This window comes from Eptatretus burgeri, chromosome 2 (genome assembly GCF_056783735.1).
Source record: "Eptatretus burgeri isolate ZD-2024b chromosome 2, Ebu_testis_v1, whole genome shotgun sequence".
Taxonomy (NCBI): domain Eukaryota; kingdom Metazoa; phylum Chordata; class Myxini; order Myxiniformes; family Myxinidae; genus Eptatretus; species Eptatretus burgeri.
In genome coordinates, this window is record NC_140962.1 from 2,388,382 (window position 1) to 2,413,585 (window position 25,204).

The 25,204-nt window shown below is 44.3% G+C and overlaps 2 protein-coding genes across 9 annotated transcripts in view; both read left to right on the plus strand.

Moving 5' to 3' along the window:
• LOC147031265 (neuroligin-3-like) overlaps positions 1–25,204 on the plus strand; it is a 374,881-nt gene that overhangs the window by 72,847 nt on the left and 276,830 nt on the right. The gene's annotated exons all lie outside the window — the stretch shown is intronic.
• Positions 8,793–23,299, plus strand: LOC147031266 (uncharacterized). Its single transcript, XM_085859450.1, has 5 exons — positions 8,793–11,595; positions 21,855–21,931; positions 22,114–22,276; positions 22,381–22,536; positions 23,152–23,299. Exons 1-5 carry the CDS (start codon positions 9,812–9,814, stop codon positions 23,297–23,299), a joined length of 2,328 nt encoding a protein of 775 aa, XP_085715576.1. The 5' UTR covers positions 8,793–9,811.

The window sequence follows — 25,204 nt, forward strand, 5'->3', positions numbered from 1 at the left end:
CAACGACCGCCACCGGTACCGGTGGTCAGCAGGGTACCAGTGGAAATTGTGCTACTGCTGGGCGAAGGAGGAGAAGGAGGACGGGGAAGGCGAGTCTGGAGGCAGTGGGAGAGGGAGAAGGGTAGAAGTGTGCAGGTGAGAGTTGGGACTCTGAATATTGGGACTATGACTGGCAAAGGGTGAGAGTTGGCTGATATGATGGAGAGAAGAAAGGTGGACATACTGTGTGTACAAGAGACCAAGTGGATGGGGAGTAAGGCGAGGAGCATTGGAGGTGGTTTCAAACTGTTCTACCATGGTGTGGATGGGAGGAGAAATGGTGTCGGGGTAATCCTGAAGGAAGATTATGTCAAGAGGGTATTGGGGGTGAGGAAAGTGTCGGACCGAGTGATGAGTGTGAAGTTGTAAATTGAAGGGGTGATGATGAATGTCATCAGTGCATATGCCCCACATATGGGGTGTGAGATGGAATATTTCTGGAGTGAGTTAGATGAAGTGGTGGAGAGTGTCTCCAAGGATGAAAGAGTGGTGATTGGAGCAGATTTCAATGGGCATGTTGGCGAAGGGAATAAAGAGGATGAGGAGGTGATGGGTAGGTACGGTCTCAACAAGAGAAATGTGGAAGGGCAAATGGTGGTAGAGTTTGCAAAAAGAATGGAAATGGCAGTGGTAAATACGTATTTCAAGAAGAAGGAGGAACACAGGGTGACATACAAGAGTGGAGGAAAGTGCACACAGGTGGATTACATCTTCAGCAGGATATGCAACCTGAAAGGGATTAGTGACTGTAAGGTGGTGGCAGGGGAGAGTGTAGCTCGACAGCATCGATTGGTGGTCTGTAGGATGACTTTAGAGGTGAGGTTGAGGAAGAGAGTGAGGGCTGAACCAAGGACCAGATGGTGGAAGCTGAAGGAGGAAGACTGTTGCGTGAAATTTAGGGAGGAGGTGAGACAGGCGTTGGATGGTGGTAAAGATGGGTGGGATGATTGGGCAACGACATCAGAAGTTGTGAGGGAAATAGCTAGGAAGGTACTTGGTGTGACATCTGGACAGAGGAAGGAAGATAAGGAGACTTGGTGGTGGAATGAGGAAGTACAGGAAAGTATAAGGAAGAAGGGGTTGGCGAAAAAGAAGTGGGATAGTCAGAGAGATGAAGAAAGTCGGCAGGAGTACAAGGAGTGGCGACGAAAGGCAAAAAGAGAGGTGGCAAAGTCCAAGGAAAAGGCATATGACAAGCTGTATGAGAAGTTGGATACAAAAGAAGGGGAAAAGGATTTATACCGATTGGCAAGACAGACGGACCGAGCTGGGAAGGATGTGCTGCAGGTTCGGGTGATAAAGGACGCAAATGGGAATGTGCTGACGAGCGAGGAGAGTGTGTTGAGAAGGTGGATGGAGTACTTTGAGGAGCTGATGAATGAAGAAAATGAGAGAGAGAGAAGGTTGGAAGAGTTGGAGATAGTGAATCTAGAAGTGGGGTGGATCAGTAAGGATGAAGTGAGGACTGCTATGAAGAAGATGAAAAGTGGAAAGGCGGTTGGCCCAGATGACATACCAGTGGAGGCATGGAAGTGCTTAGGAGAGATGGCAGTGGAGTTGTTAACCAGATTGTTTAATAAAGTCTTGGAAAGTGAGAGGATGCCGGAGGAGTGGACATTAAGTGTACTGGTTCCGATTTTCAAGAATAAGGGTGATGTGCAGAGCTGTGGAAATTACAGAGGGATAAAGTTGTTAAGCCACACCATGAAGTTGTGGGAAAGAGTAGTGGAAGCTCGGTTGAGAGGAGAGGTGACGATCTGTGAGCAGCAATATGGGTTTATGCCAGGAAAGAGCACCACTGATGCAATGTTTGCTTTGAGAATGTTGATGGAGAAGTATAGGGAAGGCCAGAAGGAGTTACATTGTGTGTTTGTGGATTTAGAGAAAGCTTATGATAGGGTGCCAAGAAAGGAGTTGTGGCATTGTATGAGGAAGTCGGGAGTGGTGGAGAAGTATGTGAGGATCGTGCAGGATATGTATGAGGACAGTGTGACAGCGGTGAGGTGTGCGGTGGGAATGACGGACCGGTTTAAGGTAAAAGTGGGATTGCACCAAGGATCGACTCTGAGCCCTTTCCTGTTTGCAATGGTGATGGACAGGTTGACGGACGAGATCAGACTGGAGTCCCCATGGACTATGATGTTCGCGGATGACATCATGATCTGTGGGGAGAGTGGGGAGCAGGCTGAGGCGAGCCTCGAGAGGTGGAGGTACGCACTGGAGAGAAGGGGAATGATGGTCAGTCGGAGTGACGGAGTACATGTGCGTAAATGAGAGGGAGGGTGGTGGTATGGTGTGGTTGCAAGGAGTTGAGGTGGGGAAGGTGGATGGGTTTAAATACTTGGGATCAACTGTCCAAAGTAACGGAGAGTGTGGAAGAGAAGTGAAAAAGAGAGTTCAGGCAGGATGGAATGGGTGGAGAAGAGTTTCAGGAGTGATTTGTGACAGAAGGGTAGCTGCAAGAGTGAAGGGGAAAGTATATAAGACGGTAGTGAGACTAGCTGTGTTGTATGGTTTGGAGGTGGTGGCACTAACAAAAAGACAGGAAGCGGAGCTGGAGGTGGCAGAGTTAAAGATGCTGCGATTCTCGTTGGGAGTGACGAGGATGGACAGGATAAGGAATGAGTATATTAGAGGGACAGCGCAGGTAGGACGGTTTGGAGACAAAGTGAGAGAGGCGAGATTGAGATGGTTTGGACATGTGCACAGGAGGGAAGCGGAGTATATCGGGAGAAGGATGTTGAAGATGGAGCCGCCAGGCAGGAGGAGAAGAGGAAGGCCAAAGAAGAGGTTCATGGATACGTTGAGGGCGGACATGCGGGTGGTTGGAGTGTCAATGGAAGATGTGGAGGATAGAGCGAAATGGAGATGGTTGATCTGCTGTGGCGACCCCTAACGGGAGCGAGCCGAAAGAAGAAGATATATATATATATATATATATATATATATATATATATATATATATATATATATATATATATATATATATATATATATATATATATATATATATATATATATATATATATATATATATATATATATATATACATATATATATATATATACATATATATATATATATATATATATATATATATATATATATATATATATATATATATATATATATATATACATGAAGTTGAAACTGTCTGTGTGTTTCTCTGTGACCTCTGCATGCGAAAAGTACTGGACTGATCCTCACCAAACTTCACATGCTGACAGAACACGAACCCGGGAGTGTCCCGATGTAAAAGAATTGTACTTCCGACTTCCGGTTTCCGAATTATGACGTCATCACCTGATTTCGTAACGTTAATTTTTCAAGTTCAGCCGAATGACATGGTGCCAACGCCATATACAATATATCTGACATATGATTTTAAGTTTTTGTTTGTCTGTTTGTTTGTTTATTTGCATGTGCTAATCTCCTGAAAGGTGAAAGATAGGAGCTAACCACTGAAACAAAAAATGTCAGGATGGGCCCCGGGAAGGTTATAGGGTATGTGGCAAGGCCCCTCGGCCAGGAGGGGGGGGGAGGGAGTGTGTTTCCCCCTCACCAACCCCCTTAGCCTATGACTGCCATGGCCCAATAGGGAACTGATACTGTGCTCGCGTCAGACATATGTATGGAAGATTAAATTCATTCAAAAAGAACCCGGGCAACGTCGGGTGCATTCACCTAGTTTTTATATATATACAAGCCGGTAAGCAACGAGGGATATGCTAGGATCGAAGCGCTGGATACGATGCTTTTCATTCTGACCGATCCACCGACGAAGATTCATTGGCAAGACGTATTGGTTTACATACAATTGTTCCTCTGCCTGGCAAGATTTTTCCTCTGTGTATTTTGCCAACTGGCACTCCTCATGAAAAATGACGGTAAATAGACACCCTATTTTTGAAGGACTACCATTTGAAAAATAATCGGTTTGCTGGTTTGTGCTGTGGAGCCTTGTGTTGGAGACATATATATATATATATATATATATATATATATATATATATATATATATATATATATATATATATATATATATATATATATATACACATATACACATACTGTACGCGGTTTTTCAGCCGCTGCACAGCAACGGGTGGTTGCTTGGCAACGAAATTCAAACGCGCACATTCCCAGACCATCTTGCAAATGTTGGCAAAGTTTCATCAAAATCGGTTCGCTGGTTCGTGCTGTGGAGCCTCACGTTGCAGACACACACACACACACACACACACACACACACACACACACACACACACACACACACGCAAAACCAGACAATAAGGGATATCTAGCATATATAGCGAATCCAATATATATATATATATATATATATATATATATATATATTTTTTTTTTTTTTTATCTTCATAGATTTATACAGTAGACTATGCGTAAGTCGGCAGTGTGTAACTTGTCACTTCGCCTAAGTCGGCAGCGTCAAAAAGTCCCGAATTTATCTAATGTTAAATCCCTTTGAATAAAGTCTGTAAGTCGTCATCTCCAAGTCGTCACTTCGTCTAAGTCGTCAGATGTTGTCCGTTCCCGTGTAATGGAAACTCAAGTAAATTACCACGCCTACCTCGTCACACGGAACTTCTACCTCGTGAGAAGCCCGATTTCATGGAATCGTGATGCGCGGGCTATTTATAACTGCGCTGCCTTCAGCTCAGTCAGCTCGCCGTCCCACATGCACCTGAAGAGGTAGACAGGCTGCGCAATGCAGTCTCTGGCGAAGGAGTAAAGGATCGATCGAGCTTCGTGTTGAAGTCCGATCATGGTTTTATATTGGCTTGTTTTGTACATCACTGCACTCACTTTCACATAGGTATTGAGTGGTAGTCATCACGATGACTGTGTGTCATGTAATTTGTCGATGGTATATGAGTTTTCATTTTAATATAAAAATTCATTCTACATTCATTCCAATGAATGAATTCTAACAGCCATTCATTCCACATTTGTCGATGGTGATATACCATCACCGATGGTATACGAGTTGTCTTACAGTTGTTCATCATCTTTACTTTTGATAAACTGATTCATGAATTCCATCTTTGCTTGATCACTTTCCAACTCACCAATGAACCCCCACCTATGCCCCGAGGATTGTGTTTCCCTTTTGGTACAATAGCCGGCTTAGAGATTGTTGCGCCCTCTCACACATATGTGTCCAGGCCACGCGCGACTTCATCCTTCACCCCACAGTCATCATGAATGTTCGCATACGCGTGAGTCGTCACATGTCTAAGTCGTCACTTTTTTCTCGGTCCCGATGGTGACGACTTACGCCTTGTCTTCTGTATATAGTGTTACGAATTTGGAAGCTTACTGCACTCAACATTCAGGTCCCTATAGAACAGTTATATCGGTAAGTGTGTGTTTATAGTTACGGCTCCCTACCTGTGTCTAACGGGAATTACATGAGTGCGCTGCGGAGTGTCGTTTACAACAAACCTCCTTCACTACACTTCACACACCGACGCCATTGCCCACGTGCGTTCGGCCACGTACATGGACGGAGATTTCCATGCCTCAGAACAGGACTCCGCCCAGGAAGGCAGGGGCGTGCCTCTTGTCCAATCAGGCCACTGAAAGTGGCTTTCCCACGACACGCCGGCCAATGAGAGTTGAGATGGCCACAGAAGGTGGCTTTCCCACGACACGCCGGCCAATGAGGGTTGAGATGGCCACAGAGAGCGACCTTCCCATGACGCCCCGTCCAATGAGGGTGGAGAGTGCCTCAGAAGGCGATTTGCTCACCCTGGAGGAAAAAGGAATATAAGAAACACCAGGCTGAGTTGTGGTGGTGGTAAAAGGATCAAGGTGGTGGAGATCGTCATTGTGGGAAAAGGGTCATGGTCGTCGTCGTGGTGGGCTTCATCATCGTGTTGCGGGTTCGAGTCCCGCCGAGCTGGATCATCGTCGCCTCCGATCTTCTCCTTGGCCTTGGTCGATTGGTGCGTGGCCGGTTGGAAAGCGTGGTACCTGGTGCTTGGAGCGGCATCGTGTTGCGGGTTTGAGTCCCGCCGAGCCGGATCGTCGAAGACCACACGAGGTGGAGAGGTCCAAGCACAGGCTCTGGTCTCTAGCTCACCTGTCCTCGAGCTGGAGGCCTTCAATAAAGACCCGATGGGTCCATTTCTGTGTGTTTGTGTGTGGGCCCGTCTTTAAGTAGCAACTGGATAAGTGCTTTTGCTTGTACATTGACTGCATTTCTTATAGTCGGATAACTCTGCTCTTTGTGTGTTCCCTTCCGCCCCCCCCCCCGCCCCAATTATAAATTAATCACCTGTTAAATGTTTCAGCTCGTTTCTGTGTTTTCTTTATTAGTTTAGTACGGAGAGTGTTTGGAAATTTGGAAGCGGCAAATTATGCATTTGGTCCAACGGACCTCGGTAACCATCGCATCTGCTCGGGTTACGCATCGTTCGAGCACGCTCTGCTGAGGGTGAATTTCCCCGGTAGTTTGGACGACGTGGGTATTTAGGTAAATTGAAATTGGCAATCGACCCTATCCCACGGGGTCGACCTATTGGCGATCTTCGGTCCGATAAGGGACCCGTCGGCTCCAGAGTTATCCGGGGTGACGACCTATAAATTCCGGGTGTTCGGTGGAGCCAACTCTAATGCTCCATCTCGCGGTCCTGCTCACCACGAAACTCGGCACCACAACAATATACAGTATATATGTAGTACTGTATATGGATGTATATGTGTATATATACATATACATATATATATATATATATATATATATATATATATATATTTATATTTCTATATATATGTTTGTATAGGTGAATATATATATATATATATATATATATATTGTTATGGAAATGGCCCTTAGTATGCTACTAAATATAGGATTAGCCCAGATCCCCCATTAAATGCATGTTTAGCCAGGTTGTTCGGTAATTTGACGTTACATGTGTGTCGGGAGATGTCACAGGCTGTTATTTGTTTGTGCAGTGGTGGTGGATCGAGAGCTTCTTCTTCTTCTTCTTCTTCTTCCTTTCTCTCTCTGGACAATAGTCCCCGCCCAGCGCTGAGAGGGGGAGTGGCCAAAAAGAGGAAGTGAAATGAAGGGGAAGAGTTTGTCAGCATCGTAAAGGGGCGCGCCCCGAAAAGAAAAAGTGGTAAGAAACTGAGAGGACGGAGTTGAGCAGTCGGGCTTCGAGGCGAGCGTGCGCCGGGTGTCGAGGCGCGATCTGCTGGTTGAGCAGTCAGGCTTGGAGGCGAGCGTGCGCCGGGAAGGCAAGAGAGAGACGACGGGTGTCGAGGCGCGATCTGCTGGTTGAGCAGTCGGGCTTCGAGGCGAGTGTGCACTGGGAAGGCAAGAGAGAAACGACGGGTGTCGAGGCGCGATCTGCTGGATGAGCAGTCGGGCTTCAAGGCGAGCAGAAAGAAGAAAAGCCAGTGGTGATTCTGCCGGGAGAGAAACTGGACCTGGGCACGCCGGGTCTGCCTTCTGTGGCCTGGAGAAGCGAGCCAGGGCCGAAGGAAAGGCAGTGAAAGGACTGCAGGAGGTCTGTCTGCCCTCGGCTGAATGAGAGACGACTGGTGGGAGTCGTGATCTGCTGTGTAGGGGACGGCTATGTCTGTCTGCGATCTGCTTTGTGAAGGAGGCTTGGTGAACAGCCCAGGCCTGGACTTGTATGCTGGACCTTGTGAGAAACCAGCTGAAACCCATCATTGACCTGACGGTCTGGTGCAGTCGACCTCGCGGGGTCTGAACACGTGGAGGCCGCGTGCCTGGGCGGTGCGACAAAGGAGGGCGAGCGCCATCTTGCCACGCGGCGTGCTCGAGCTTGGGGCTCGAATCCGTGGACATCGGATTGTAATAGCGACATTTGTGCTTTTGACACTTTCCTCTCGTCCATGAAACATCACCAAGTACTCTGTCTTGTCTGCATGCTGTCTATGTCTTGTCTGCATGCCGTTTAAGGCTTATCTCGGTAGGGACCCCTTCGAAACCCGTTATCCGTATCTCCATAGTTAAGAACGGGTTATAGATTAATTAAAACATTGTGGTGAATATTTTGCTTGTGTTGTGTTCCCCAAAGTTCCCCAATAAATCTGGCTGATTCGTATGAAGTTGCTGCTTTGAGTGAATTTGTGGCGCGCTGAGAAACAATTCGCTCGATTGGTATATAAAACCAAAATGGTTACATACTGGCAGAAAACGCTCGGCATCTGACAAAACCAGTCTGTAACCGAGGGTCTATTTCCCCAACTGGTAAGGTCTAGGGGTACGTTGGTATCGCGATTTAAGACGCGTGACCCGAGGCCTGTGCCGAGTCCGCCGGCGTTATAACCCTGGAGACGGCGGTGGTGAGGGTGGCGCCGAATCTGTAACATTTGGCTATCAAGAGTCGGGTGCGAATCCCGCCACCGCTGAATCTTCAACAATATATATGTATATGAATATGTATATATGAATATGTATATATGAATATATGTATATATATTATCCCTGTGTGTCGTAAGAGGCGACCAGGGTTGCGTCAGGAAGGGCATCCGGCGTAAAACATGTGCCAAATCACTATGCGGATCATGCGGATGATCCGCTGTGGCGACCCTTAACGGGAGCAGCCGAAAGAGGAAGAATAAACATATATATATATATATATATATATATATATATATATATATATATATATATATATATATATATATATATATATATATATATATATATATATATATATATATATATATATTGTGAGAAAAACCATGTTCTCACCAAGTTTAGTGTCCCGCCCACAACGTCACGTGATCTTTTTCAGGCTCCCAGGGATTGGTGGGCTATTCGGCACGTGATGAGTGGACCGTATCAGAGCCGAGGCGCCATTGTTGGCGACAGACGTGGCTCTAAGATCGCGAGTGGAAAAATATATCGAGCGCTCCAAATGGCATGGTTGAATGCGATTTCAAGTGATTTTTAAGACTCTCGACAGCACTGTCACGCTGATCCTTGATAGCTCCGTCTAAAGGATTGAGTTAAATCGGAACGAGTGTGATCATTATTCCCTGCTATCGTTGAGTGGAGCTGTGAGTTGTACAACCTGTTTTTGGAACTCTATTGTTGCCAAGAGTTCTGGCAGGTTTTTGTGCTGTGTATTCCATTCTGTTAACAGCCATTTTTGAGATCGAGCCAATAAAATATCGTGCATTCCCCTTGAGGCTGATTTGAAACAAAGTGGTGTGTTTTGTTGTTCTCTTTGTCCACACGTGGACTGCTTGAAGCTCGGTCAATAACGTCAGTATTCCGTGCTGGAAGATATTAACAGCCGGGATCACGACAAATGGGGCCTCGTCCGGGATCCTTCAAGTAAGAGACATTCGAACTGAGACAAATTCCACAGTGGGTCGCCACCTTCCTTCATCTGATCATCGTTCCCTCACCAGCAAACGCCATCTTGGAGGAACCTTCTCACCAGCAGACGCCATCTTGGAGGGATTTTCTCACCATCGGACGCGATCTTGTGTTTACGCCAGTCATCGGCCAACAGCACCAAAAAAACGTGAGTTATTTGTATGTTGCATTTTCTCATTGGCAATTTGATGTGCGGTGGTGATATTGAGTATTTCGTGTCGTATTTCCCCAACAGAGAATTGTGTGCGAATTACGTGTATCACCCCAATATTGTTTGCCTCACCCCCCTGTGTGAATTGCCCCATCCCATGTGGTGAAAGATATTGCTGAATATTTCGACCCAGCCTCCTTTTAGACTTAGTGTTTTGTGCCCTTGTCGTATGATAACTCATAGCCAAACCATGTCGGCTGGAGAAGTGAGAAATCAACCTGATCATGTTGACAGTCACGTGGGTGTTGATGTGAGCGACGCAATCAGCCTTGACCCGGTCACTGAACCCGATATGTTAGGGAGCGATTCCATCATGACTAAATGCATGCGTTCGACCTTTTGGTCCGGGCTGACCCTGATTCAACAACTCGACATGTATAATTGGGAGAATGACAGGGCAGAGGCTGAGCGACTCAGGGAGCATGACACGGCAGAGGCTGAACGCGTCAGAGAGCATGAGTGGCGAATGTTGACTGAACGGCAGCGGGCAGATGTGTCTGCTGCACCAGTCCCGGAAATTGTTCATGTTCGTTTGCTGGACTGGACGGGAGACACGAGGCCAGAAACGTATCTGGAGATAGCGGAGAAGTTGTTGATTTCCGGTGGCATTGATGAGAGCTTGTGGGTCGGCCATCTTGTTAGCCATCGATCTGAAAAGGCGAGGGAGGTATATGAGAGGATGGCAACCGAGGACGTAAACAAATACCAGAAGTTGAAGGCCGAGATTTTGAACGCCTATGCGGTGACTCCGTGTATTTATAGGCGTAATTTTTTCAGTTGGACCCATCAGTCCAGTCAAACCTATGAGGAACCATCGCGGGTCTTGTTGGAACAGCTGCAGAGATGGTTCGAGGGGAGCAGCGTTGAGTTACCTCCAGCGGTTGCGGAACTCCTGGTGTGTTACCGTATCGATCAACAGCTTCCGCCGGACTTAGCATTGTTTCTTGTCGATAAAGACACTGTTTCCTTGTCAGACTGCGTCAAGCTTATTGATAAACATGTTTTGGTGTGCAAAATGTTGCAAGCCACACAGTCGCGTCGTAAGATGGAGGATTCTGCGGTCAAGACTGCCCCCCGTCTGCCCGGCGGCTGGATCGAGGGGAAGGGTTCCCTGATGCCCTCCACTGGTAGCGGTCGCGAGCTGCAGGCCAGGGCACGGCCCTGGTGCGATTTCTACAAACGCGTGGGGGACGGTGGAGACCACTGTTTCTCTAACCCAGCTAGTCCGGCCTATCGAGGCAACCCAGTTGTTACATCGGAGAGAGGTCAGTGGAGGTCATCAACTGGGCCCTCATGCATGACGGTGGCATCGGTGACAGAGGTCACTGCCACCGAGGCTAATACCATTCATCCTCTGCATCAGGATTATTCAGGGACAGCCTTAGTGGGTGGCCCTGATTCGGTGGTGAAGTTTAAGGCCCAATACCTTCGGGATACTGGGGCGATGCTGTGTGTTCTCCGGGCGGGGGTAGTTCCGGCCTCTCAGATGCATTATACCGGCGAGTATATCGTCCTTCGGGGCATTAACCAGGTTCCTGATTGGTATCCCCTTGCTCTCATTGAGGTCCGGAGTGACATTTTTACGGGTCCGATGACCTGTGCGGTGGTACCCTACTACCAGGTACCAGGGGTATCCTTGCTGATTGGCAATGATGCAATGGCCAGGGAGGAGTTATTGACTCTGACCTGTGGGGTGGTCACGAGATCCCAGAGCAAACAGGCGGAGAGAGTGGCGGAGTCAGACATATCTGCCCTCTGGCCCGAGGAGCCTCGCGCCTCGACTCCAGCCTCTGACGGTGACGTTGCTTCAACTGAAGTCCACCCAAGCCTCCAGTCAGGCCAACTTCAGGAGCCGGGCTCCTCAGGGACCGTTCCCGTCTGTGACACAGGGACCCCAGCTATTTGTTCGCTGGTCGGCGAATCCGGTGAGGAGGATCATACGGATGATCCGCTGTGGCGACCCCTAACGGGAGCAGCCGAAAGAAGGATATATATATATATATATATATATATATATATATATATATATATATATATATATATATATATATATATATATATATATATATATATATATGTATTTGTGTATATATGTGTACATATATATGTATATTCACATATATATATATATATATATATATATATATATATATATATATATATATATATATATAAATATATATTTAGATATATGTGTGTATATATATATATATGTATGTATATATATATATATATATGTATATATATATATATGTATGTATATATATATATGTATGTATGTATATATATATATATATATATATATATATATATATATATATATATATATATATATATATATATATATAATACCGAGCGTAGTGGTGTGCGCCTGTAATCCGGCAACTCGGAGGCTTGGGTTGGAGGATCGCGTGAGGACGGGAGCTCTGCACTGGGCCACGCTTCGAGAGGGTGTAGGGCAGCCTGGAATCACGGCGAAACCCAATCTTTATCCCTGTGTCGAAGAGGCGACTAGGGTTGCGTCAGGAAGGGCATCCGGCGTAAAACCTGTGCCAAATCAGTATGCGGATCATAATGGATGATCCACTGTGGCGACCCCTCACGGGAGCAGCCGAAAGATGAACAACAACATATGTATGTATGTATGTATATATATATATATATATATATATATATATATATATATATATATATATATATATATATATATATATTGTTGCGGATTCGCGCCCGCCGGCGTGCGAACGGCCACGTAACTCGAATCGCGGCACGTCGCCCACCGGACGGACAATCCAGTCGTGACCCTCTCGGACTAACGCCGGGAACCAGTCACGGGTGGACCTTTCGGTCTCACCACGATCGTGCCAATCGGCCCCCGCGTGGGATAGGGTTGCTCGCCAAATTCGACCTACCTAAGTACCCACACGGAGGGTAGACCGGGCGATCGCACCTCGCCGCAGGTCGACTTCGGACACGGGCCACTTTAAGCGACCCGTTCCGTACTATCGGGATAACCGAGCGGTGTTATTCGTCGGCCTCGACGGTTCGATTAATTATCGGGCGTTTTAGCCCACGACCAACCCTTTACGTGAAGCAAGATGGAGATTCAATGAAAGAAAAGACGAAGCGAAGCGGGAAAACAGTTCAACAATAAGCACATTTATTTCGCGATGAACGGAAAGCACACATATACAATTCCACCAAAAGCACATGTAAAAGAAGAAGACAATGCAATATTACACAAAAAGCAAATGCAACAATGCAGATCTATCCGACTACCGGGCACACGGCAACACTTATACAATTTTACTTCACAGACGGCGCCGACAACACATATTCCCAAAGCAAAAGAAAAGAGAACCACCCTCCAGGATGAGGGGGTAGGCGGGCCTGGGGCCGAGACCGTGTCGGGCCTACCCGTCTGATGATGAGACGCGGAGCGGTGGTGGTGCCTCAACTCCGCGGGCCTCGCGGACAGTGTCTGGTAGGGGGTGGGAAGGGGGCCCCCTTTGTCGCACTATCTCAGCGCGGGGGGAAACAGGAGGGGGTTGCTGATGCTCGGGGGAAGGAGGATATCACCCTGTCTCGGGTCCCGCGGCGAGTGTCTCCTCCTCCACCTCGGTCGCGTTGCTGGCCTCTCCCTGTGCCGCTCCCGGCACCGACGCGAGCACCCCCTCGTCTGCCTTCGCCGCCGTCACCTCTCCACAGCTCCGTCCTCTTCACTCCGACTAGTACCACTTCTTTCCAGCTCCACCGACGACTCTCTTGAACTCTGCACACTCAACTCAACTTCCAACTCAACTCAACTCCCAACTGAACTCCACTCGACTGACGAACGCAGTCGTTTTTATAAGCCCCGTGGCTTCGCTCTTTCACCCTTGAACCTCTGCCTCCGACCCTTCACCTGGCTCCCCATTGGCCCGAGGAAAAGTGGGCGTGAATGCTTTTTGATCCATGAATTTGCATATAGCGACCGCCCTCCAACGCCCTGGAGGCGGGGCCAAATTGCCCCTCGCTCACCGATTGGACGGAACAAAAGTGGGCGTGAGTCGTTTTTGATCCGTTTTTCTGCGGAAAGTCCGTGATGTTTTTGAACACGCTGCTCGGTGCGCGCCCCGCACGAGTCCAGCATCGGTGCCCACGAGTGGCGCGAGATGACGGTGATGCGATGGTGGCGAGTTGTGACGGTAAAGGTCGTGGCGGTTGTGGTGAAGCGGCGTTGTGGTTGGTGGTTGTTGTTGTGATGGCCGCGTTGTGGTTGGTGGTTGTTGTGTGATGGCTGTTGAGACGTGGTTGGTGGTGGTAATAATGGCGGCTGGTCCAAAATAAAGATAGTAAAAGAAAAACGGCTATCCTGAAGAGTCGCAGCCCGCATGAATGACATTTATTCCCTCTAGACAACGGGTTTGGGCCTAACTACACATGTACTTACAGAGATATCTCACCTAAGGGACCTGAATGGTGGTTTGCGAATTTGGTCAACCACAACAATATATATATATATATATATATATATATATATATATATATATATATATATATATATATATATATATATATATACACATATATATCTTCTTCTTATTTTGGCTGCTCCCGTTCGGGGTCGCCACAGCGGATCATCCGTATGATCCGCATAGTGATTTGGCACATGCTTTACGCCGGATGCCCTTCCTGACGCAACCCTGGTCACCTCTTACAACACAGGGATCTGGTACACCTATTTTAACCGGGGTATACACCGGCCCAGTACACTGGTACTCATTTCGCTGACCTCGGAAGGATGACAGGCTGAGTCAACCCCCTGGTGTATTAATTCAGTGGTCCAACGGGGCTTGAACTCAGGACCTTTTGGATCCCAAGCCGCTGCTCTAATCACTGCACCAACTCATATATATATATATATATATATATATATATATATATATATATATATATATATATATATATATATATATATATATATATATATATATATTTTGTATGTATGTATGTATACTTATGTCTATATTTATGTTTCATATGTACAATTTAGTATCATTATACACATATATCTACATCTCTATGTATACATATATATATATATATATATATATATATATATATATATATATATATATATATATATATATATATGTGGCTTTGCCACAGTAATGTCTACCATTTGTCAAAGTCGCAAAATTTGCTCGCTTACCGCTCACTCATATTTCTCCTTCTCCAACTGGTGCACATTACTTCGTCATAACACTCCTCTTTGACACGACTCCCCCCCTCCTGCCGGGGGCTGGGCTACTCTCCATTTCATTTGATCATTTCTTTAATCAAATTGAGTCGTCATAATCAGTGTGCTTTATTTCCAGGAATAACTTAATTTATTCATCAATTAAAAATAATGCAGCCGTAGCCCGTTAATACCCCCAACCTCATTTTTTTATTTATACTCGTACTTTAAACCCATAAGGTAATGTATTTATTCCATCACTCATGATGTATCTTTTATCATGAAATGCTGCTGGAGTTTTCTTACTCACAGTCTCTGAGAATATTTCGTGTTTATTATTTCGAATAAGATTTATCTCTCTTTTAACATCCTTTCTCTTCCATATACATTCAAGGTAATGTTGAAAGTTCACGGTCTCTTTTAATGCACTCTTTTTTAGACCTTCAATTTCTTTTCACATTTGAAATCATTTAAGCCTCTCATTCAGTATTTTTAGCATATGCCTTTTATCTAACACCTACAAATTCACTTCGTGTCTTTTCACCTCATTCATCTTTAAATATTTTCCAACAACCTTTTTTTGCTTATTTGAAAATAGTGGGTTATTAGCATCATAATTACTTGTATCACAAATATCTTTATCTTCTTTCATATCCTTATAAACATCATCTGTAGTTATCTCTATGATGAAGCTATCTGTATCCATATGTTGCAATACAATATTCTCACCATTTATTTTCGTTCGATAATTATAAAAGTAATCACACATTAAACACTTTGTAAGATCTAAAACAGACGTTCCCACATTTTGTTCCTTCCCAAATTGGTTTATCCATCTTTATACTCTCCTTATTCAAATGAACAGCACAAAAATTATCTGTAAATATTTATACTCTTTTAAAGCTTGGTATATTTATCAACTTCTCCGCCTGCTCCCAAGTTGTAGCAAGACTTACATTTTGTTTTTTCCTTATATTTACCTTCGCATTCTGCGAAAGGTTATGTTTTGGTCGCTGTGTATTTATTTATTTGTGAATATGTGTGTTTGTTTGTTATTCGCATAACTCAGAAAGTATTAAACCGAATTGCATGAAAATTGGTGGGATGATTCGTGATTATCCAAGGACGATTTGATTAGATTTTGCGAGCAATCGGGTCAAAGGTCAAGGTCATGAAAAGGTCAAAAACAAACTTTTGAGCATAACTTCCTTCATAAGACAGCTATCGACATGCAACCAACGCCATATTGTTCCATGACGAAATACCTTTCGGGTACGTGGTGTCAGATTTGACGTGACGTCATCAGAAGTGCGTCAAAATGACGTCACAAGATGACGTAAATTTTCAATTTTCGACCTCATCAGTTTTGATCATACCGTTTTGTAGGACTTACCTTAAGGACGTCACACACCAAATTTGACGTCGTTCGGACTGACCGTTATGATGTCATTGACATTTGAACATAACGTTTTTCAATTGTGGCTAAAATGTCCTGATATTTTATATTCAAATATCTATGTAATTTGTCAAGGAAATTGTCCCAAATCCAGGCATTATGATCAGTACCAAAATATCTGCTTATTTATGAACAGGTTTTGCAAATTAACTCTATGGTCAAGGTCAAGGTCACACTCAAGGTCAAAATATACTTGCAGGCATAACTTCAGATCTATAGAGCTATTGACATGAAACCAACGTTAAAATGTTCCGTGAAATAAGAACTTTCAGGATGGTAGTCCGCGATTGGTAGTGACATCATTGGAAGTGCGTCAAAATTACGTCACAAGATGACGTCATTTTTAAACTTTCGATTTTTTTCAGTGTTTATCATTCCATTTTGTTGGACTGCCCTCAATGACGTCTAACACCAAATTTGACGTCCATCGGACTGATGGTTGTGACGTCATGGACGTTTTTAAATGACGTTTTTCTAATGTGCCTGGAAAAAAGCAGCGGCGGCGAAGGTATGCGCTCTACCGAGTGCCCGTTCTAGTTTCCATTGTTTTACCAAATACAGAATTATTCATCAACTTGTAAAAGTCCTTCTCAAAATCATTATTAGCCTTTGTTCTCATCCTCGTATTATAATCAATATATTGACCTAACCAATGACTTTGACTAAACTTTAGGACCCAATGTACCTCTTTAACTTGTAGTCCTGCTTCTATAAATTGCTTTTGATTTCTTTGATGTGAAACATACTTCTCTTTATCAAACAATGTTGTTTGTAATTTAGTTGTCGGAATATATTTAAACTCATTTGAAGAACTAAAGAAATGTTGTTGATAACCACCGAATAGCTCTTGATTGGGGATGTCTTTTTCAGATCTGTAAGGAATATCTATGTTTAAATCTACTTCAAAATAATACCCATAATCCCGTTTATCTAAATCTTCTTGACTTGTGGAGATTATATCATCTAAGATAGATTTGAACTCGTATTCTTTTACCCATTTAAAATTACCATCGGGTTGCGATTCAGACATTGCCCAGCCATACAAGTTATGACCATCAAAGTACATTAAGTAAGATGTGGGCTTCTCAGGTGAGAAGTCTGGAAGATATTTATTATTTGCCTTAGCATATCTCTTTGAACAAACTTGTGAAATTCCTCCTCTTTTAGCCTTCTCAATCACCAAGAGCATATCTACATCACTTGGAAGATCAAGGGGTTGTTTAGTCATTTTTAACAGAGCACTCCAGGCTAGTCCAGGAGATGGAAAATAATGGACAGGATCAAGTTCAGAGGAATCTTTATTATAACAAACTTCTCTACATTTCTCAAACACATCAGCGAGTAATAAAACTTCAGTTATTAAATAAAGGTCATGATATTCACCCATATTCTTTATCTAAAACTCTTTCCAAACTTGTTTTGCTCTTTCATATTCTTCACCCGCAATATGACATCTTCCTAACTTGTTATAAAAACGCTTTTGAGGAGAAAGTCTTGTTTCTTTAAATCTTTCAAAGGAATCCATATAATTATATGGGGAAATGCCCTTTTCAGGAAGAAGAGAAATGTCTTTTGGATTGGTTTTGGATTGTGGATGATCTGAAATGGTGGTGAACAGTGGTATTGAAGACCTAGAGGGAAGAATGAAATGGAAGATGATGTGGAAGTTGATTCCGCAGGTGGGGAAAATAGAGGAGCAAATGAGTGGAAGTGAGCAGTGATCCTGGATTCAAGCAGTTCCACCAGAAGGGGTTTTATGGTGGACTGTGTGAACTCTGCTCTTTCTGTACTTTGTCCACTCCCCCCCCACCCCCCTGCCCACTCCAAGTTTCTGCAGAGAGTGCAAGACCAGAAAGGAGGTGGTAGAAGACAGAGAGACCACTGACCTGTCTCTGTAATGGTGAAGTGATAAACTCGGCTTCAACGTGGGAGATTCCAATGATCTTTGAAGTCCTTGGTTTTCTCAGCATCAACCTGAGTTAGATTTGAGGCAGGGGAGCCAACCTGGAGGGGAGAGCACGACTCCATCAAGCTGCAGATGAAGGCCTTGTAGGTGGATAGGAGTTCAGGTGTGCCAAGGAAGGGCTTTTTATGATGGAGGATGCTCCCTTGGCAACTGGCTTTGGAGGCCAACTTTGAAATGTGGTTTGCCCAAGAAAGATCATGACTGTTAGTGAGATCCAAGAGTTTGAAACACTAAACTTCCTCAAGAGGATTGTTAAGAAAGTAGATAAGAGGGTTTACCAGACAGTCCAGAGAGAGAGAGAGAGACAGAGAGAGAGAGACAGAGAGAGAGAGAGACAGAGACAGAGAGAGAGACAGAGAGAGAGACAGAGAGAGAGACAGAGAGAGAGAGACAGAGAGAGAGACAGAGAGAGAGACAGAGAGAGAGAGACAGAGAGAGAGAGACAGAGAGAGAGAGAGACAGAGAGAGAGAGACACAGAGAGAGACAGAGACAGAGACAGACAGAGACACAGAGACACAGAGACACAGAGACACAGAGAGACAGAGAGAAAAAAAAATGTGAGATAATGTGTGAGATTTGTCAGGATTGAAAGACATGTTCCAAGTGTTGGACCAGCTTGTGATTTTGTCATGGTATGAAGAGAGAAAGAGGCTGCAGCCTGTCTCAAGGTTGAGGGACATCACGGCAGAGAAGGAGTCATCAGCAAATCAATAAACAGGATTTTTCAGAGAGTGGAAGAGATTATTGATGAAGATCGGGAATAGGATTGGACCCACAACACTGTCTTGGGGCACTCCAGCCTTGACAGGGAGAGTAGCTGAAAGGGTTCCGTTGAGTGCCACACACTGGCTATGAAAGTGGAGGTAGTCACTCAGCCATCTCTAAAGTTGTCCTTGGATGCCATGGGGAGAAAGTTTGGAGAGTAAAGGAGGATGCCAGACTGTATCAAAAGCATGTGATATGTCCAGAGAGAGATGGCCCTGATCTCATTCGTGACATCAGTGAGGGCGTCCATTCATTGTTGCGCAAGTAGAAGCAGCATGTCCAAGGTGGAGTGACCCAACTTCAGAAAGTTAATTGGGGAATGCCAGAAAGATACCATGTTCATTGGGGAACAGCTAAACAGAATGCTTTTGAGAAGTCATGAGAACTGTTGTAGTCATTTGCTGCAACGACACATTTTCCTAACACTAAGTCATTGGTGCTTTAATGTGACGTGTCAACGTTTCATCTCGGGGCAGTTCTGTCACAAGTCATTTTACCATTACTTTTTGTAAGGTTCGCCTGGCTGTGCCTGTATAGGTTTGAGGGTAAAGGAGTAGTGGGCAACATCTGAATCCTATCCAGGTTCATACTGATGATTCCATCTTTGTCTATTTGGGTTCTTCCTGATGACTCCAATGCGGTATTTGGTCAGTTATTACCCGCACGCAAAGCAGGGTTAAGCATTTGGTGCACTTCTGTTTGCCTGTCCATTCGTCCATCCATCTACATCCGTCAGTTTATGATCGAGGAAAAACTTATAATTTCAATTGAATGTGTTTTGAACAGGAACTGGAACATGAATCAGAAAACAAACCTGCAGTTTAACAGTATTTTGGCTCTGAATTTGGCCTGTTCGCACATGCGCAGCAGAGAGGATTGAGATAATCTTTTTAGTCTGTCTGCCTGTCTGGCAGTCAACCAAAATTGAACAACATTCCAAACAGGAAACTTACTGTGTTTAAGGATGTCACAAAGGACACAAATAACAGGCATGAATAACTTGTGTCATGCCTGTCTGTTTATTTTAGGCCGTAATCTATCTCTTCGAAAGTGTTCATCACACACTACCTACTTGCAAACTAAAATATAATTCATGCGGAGCATTAAATTGGTCATTCTCATCTCAAAACACAACTTCCACACGTACGATCCCATCTCGGGAACTTTTCCACAAGCCTTATTTCTGGATTTGTTTGAATTTGGCGCGTGTAGCTAGCATGCACTACATTCGGAGCGATGTGGTCACCACATCACATAATTGTCATGTCACACCACGCCACATGACCCTCAGCCAATCAGCATCATGGATCGCCATCCGGGCGTGCAGTTACGGTTTTGCTTTCAATATCATTACCTCCGCCACCGAAGGTGAAGAAAGTTATGTTTTCACCCTTTTTTGTTTGTCTGTTTGTGTGCAGGATATCTCAAAATGTTGTTGACGGATCCAGATGAAATTTTGTGGAAAGGTTCGGTGTGTGACAAGGACGAACTGTTTAGATTTTGGTAAATATCTGGATCCGGATGCGGATCCGACTATTATAATTTTAAGTGACTCTTCACCATTGAGAGGGGGTGGGGGCAAAAACGATATATCGCATGATATTTCAAAAATTTATTGGGCCAGATATGTTCTCGTGGATCAGGCATCACAGGGTGGCGGTATGCGCTCCACCGAGTGCCCTTCTAGTTTGTTAATGTTTTACTGTTTTTCGACATAAAAGTGACTGAAAATTCGTGAAATGTAGTGTATTATTCATGTGGAGCACCAGGGATATGACCATCTAAAGAAATTTAACCAAAGGAGTTGGGATAGAATGCGGAATTCTGCGAAAAAATGGATGAAAATTGTTGACGAGGGCCAATGAGAATTTAAAGCGAAAAAGTCGCACCAGTGCTAAGCACTCTTGAAAGAGGGTAGGTTGGATTATCAAGTAAATTACAAGATAGGTCACCGAACATTTATCAGGTGAATGACCGATGCACCTTGTTTTCCTGTTACCTTGTCAAATCTGTTGACGGCTTTGAGAATGAACTTTGGAATGTGGATTATGAGAAAGCTTCGGTTCCACTATGAACTTGAATTCATTTGATTTATCAAATGAAATATGGATTCTTTTGCAGTGTGCATCATTTTATCTCACCTGGACTTTAGTCTGGTGAGCTAATGCGATCGAGTAGTCAGTCGGTAAACCAGTCAATGAGTGAGTGAGTCTGTAAACACTTCAGTCATTATCGCTTGAACCAACACGGTTTTTGATGAAACTTTGGCAAAAGCTTCATATCTGATTCCTAATGAAAGTTTATTCACCCCATCAAAATCTGTGCTCATTAAGGGGGTCTTACGGTTGTAGCAGGGGAGCCGTTTGACCTCCCAAAATAGGTATCTGTTCTGTTCTCCAAAACTACACACGATTTTGACAAAACTTGACCACAACCTTCATCACTCATGATGTCCCAAAGTTTGTTCATGGCATTAACAATATCAGGGACTAAAAGTCTTCGGGGGGTTTGAATGACCTCCACCTGATCCATGTGAGCTTCAGGACCCATGGTCGTATTTTTGAGCTTCACCTCAAGAGTTTGAAGAATTTTGGTGCCACTTGAGATGTTATGCAACATTCATAGATATTCAACGAGTAACCCGTGTACAGAAGAAAGTTGCAAAACAAAAATCATGTTTTGACGACCACAGACAATCCTGTGCTGAAAAGCCATCATCGCCAAAGCACTTGCACCCCCTGCTTTCACCAGTTGCTGGTGAAAGATGTGAACATGTGCTCTCACCTGTGTGTATCATCTGCAGCAGAGCTGAAAAATGGGTGAAAGGTAAAAGAAAATGGCAGCGGGATAGCTTCATGACAGCTGAAACTTTAGATGGAGGTAAGTTATTTGATCAATCAGGTGAATGATTCTCAGTAAAGAATTGCGTTATTCTGAATGATGCTCTCCTCATCATTCTAACTGTCGACATTTCCAGTAGCTTGAAGTTTTCTTTCCATCCCATCATATAAATATCATGTCGATTAAAGCCATGATGAGAGTGTACTTACTCTCCATTCAAGGTTTACCGAGAAGTGCAGCCACGGAATGTCGAGTCGAAACCATATTGACGAAGATAAGGGACAATGATTGTGTTGCAATTGAAGTGAAGTTCCACAAAAAAAAAAGTTACACCACCTACACTCGCAACTTCAGTGATCGTCTCAGGGATCGACCTGATGATCCGTGAGTGTCCTCCTTGCGAATTATCTCACACTGAGAGAATTCCTCAAATTTGACCTTCCTTTGATTTTCCTCTTACAATTCTCTCTTCAACTTATGATCACAAGGCTTCTGTTGCATGCTCAACACATCCTGTGTAATAAGACTAAACCAAATTCTAAGGTGCTGATCATTAGCTCCGACACCGATGTAGCCGTCCTGCTGCTCTCCCTTGGTGTTGTGATTAGCGTGGAGGTGTTGCACATGCTCACTGATATTAAGAGGTCAGAACGCATTGTGTACATTAAAACAATCCGATCGGCACTCGGTGCCAAACTGTGTGATGCTCTAATCAGGCTCGATGTTTATACTGGCTGTGACAAAGTTGGGTGTTTCTGGGAAAGGGTAAAAAAAAAAAACATTTCGATCTTGTTGCCAAATCATTCGAATACCAACAGACCTTCCGTGAACTAGGAGAGTCCTTCAGTTTGTCAGATGACTTATTCCTCAAACTTCAGGCATTCACATGTCGAATGTTCAGCCAGGAGATTTAAGACATAGACACTGCGAGAAACAAGTTTTTGTGTTGGTCCTAATAATGATGATCACAGTGTATCTTCTATGAAAGATGCACTCTTTCAACACTCCCTCTGTGCAAATTACCTATCGGCCATCCCTCGGAACGTGCCGCAGCAGGAGATGAATGCACCCTCACCTAACAGCCGTGGCTGGGTCTTGACAGATGGCAAACTTAATGTTGTATGGATGCAGAAAGACCCCACACTGCCAGACTTACTCAAATTAATCCACTGTCATTGTACAAAGGGCTGATGTAACAAAAAAAAACATTGTTTGTGTCGAGCAGCAGGATTTGAATGTTCTAAACTTTGTTTGTGTAGCTCGGAGTTGGAGCATCGGTATGAAAACTTCGCTGAACAGTACGACCCTGATGCAGCCGATACTTTGTCGGACATTGAGGAACATGATCAGGATGAAATTTCTCACGAGATGGTGCTATTCATTGCATTTGTATGTTCTCGGTACTAATTGTGATACTTCTGTTACGGTTATTACTTTATATCAGGCAGCAATCAATGTCTCTGTCAATGCAAAGATACATTTCTTCCTGGCCAAAAGCACATCCACTTGACTCGTGAGTCAGCCCCCACCCGCATACATACAAAGTCGAATAACTCCTCTGCGTAAGAGAATATCGCTTGTGGAAGTTTTTTTTTTTTTTTTAAATCAGCGCATCGAAATCCATGGGAAAGAACCATTTCCACGTAGTTTGCAATTGGGTAGCACAAAAACGTTTTTCTAGCCGTTTGCAGAACCAATAGATTACGGCCTATTTGTCTGTCTGTCTGTCTGTCTGTTTGTTTGTGTGCAGCATATTTCAAAAAGTTATGGACAGGTTTGGATGAAATTTGGTGGGCAGGTTAGGTGTGTGACGAGGATGAACTGATTCGATTTTGGTGAAGATCCGGATCTGGGCAGAGGTATGCGCTCTACCGAGGACCCTGATAGTTTGATTATGTTATTGAATGATCCATCATGTGTATTCAAGGGACAATGAGTGATGCCTTACATGTGCACATCATTCTTTTTCAAAATCAGATCCAAAATGCCCGAATGGCGGCCATTTTTTAACTTAAACATGCCCCCAACCATTTCTTGGACGTGCATGGTCTAATTTTGTTCAAACTTGGCACAAGCGCAGTAGACGCTGACATACATGGGCAGCTCACTGTTTCTGCGATCTTATCAAAGATGGCTGACCGGTAGACTGGTAGATGCAATTCTTATCCAGTACTCAGGTAGATTCAATACGAGTTGCATCCCATACCAAAACAGACCCAGTGCTGAGTAACGTGCTGATGTTTGGGTTTGCAGGGTGTCCTGACATTGTTGAGGAAAAACGATGTCAATTCTTCAATCATATTTGTATTCTGGTGTTCTGCTCAGAGGCAAGTTCAGTACTTCCAATGCAGTTTCTTGGTCAGGGTTATACTCGGTGGTTTACCATTGCCTTCTCAGCAGTAGTTCGGGCAGGAATTTGGAATTTGGCCAGGGTGTGAGTGAAAGCTCGCCTACTCTTCACAAGGGATACCTGGGATCTTTAATGTCCATCAACTAATGCCAAAAGACAGGACGCCCAGTTTAACATCCATCCTCGGGATGGCACACTTATTGATGAATCACGGGGATGGCAATTTATAGCTCGGCTGAGATTCAAACCCAGGCTCGACAGCTTACAGGCAAGTGTGCACAGCTCTAGGCCATCCCACCAGCCCTCAAATCTTCATACTAAAGGCAACGTTAAGCCTGCAGTACAGACGCATTCTCTGAGTCAACTTGGTGGTGGTACCCACCACCTTAAGATCTATCTCTCAACATTCTTCATGATGCACATCCAGGCATAGTCAAGATGAAGCTGCTTGCTCACAAATGCCTTTTTTGGTCATGCATGGATCGTGACATTGAATGCATGGTACAGACATGTAGAGCATGTCAAAGTGCTCATCCAGCTCCTGGGCTTCTACTTCAACATGAAGATGTTGCTTTCTTTTCTGTTTGAAGTTGACCATGGAACAGGATCCACGTCAACTTTGCTTGCCCGTTCTCCAGAAACAGAATGTCGTTCGTCATTATAGATGCTTATTCAAAGAGGAAAAATGCTCATCTCATTTTACCACTGCTACTTCTGCCTCAACCATTGAGCAACATTGCTTTCTACCTTTCCCACCAATTGGCTACCTGACAGTGCTTTCTGACAATGTTTTAAACTTCCCCAGTGTTGAATGTGAGGAATTCATTCAGCATGAAACGGTATTAAGCATATCAGTCGCTTCGTATCACGCAGCCTCAAATGGTTTGGCAGAGAAGTCGGTGACCTTTGTCAAGTTTGGTCTGGCTAAAATCAGCACTGGTACTCTCGCCATGAATCTCTCA

Excerpts from the sequence above, each read along its gene's own strand:
- LOC147031266 (XM_085859450.1), top strand. The coding sequence starts at position 9,812 with ATGATAACTCATAGCCAAACCATGTCGGCTGGAGAAGTGAGAAATCAA. Across the intron at positions 11,596-21,854 it reads GATCATACGGATGATCCGCT|CAGAGCTGAAAAATGGGTGA; the intron begins GTGGCGACCCCT and ends TATCATCTGCAG. Across the intron at positions 22,277-22,380 it reads AGGGATCGACCTGATGATCC|GCTTCTGTTGCATGCTCAAC; the intron begins GTGAGTGTCCTC and ends TATGATCACAAG.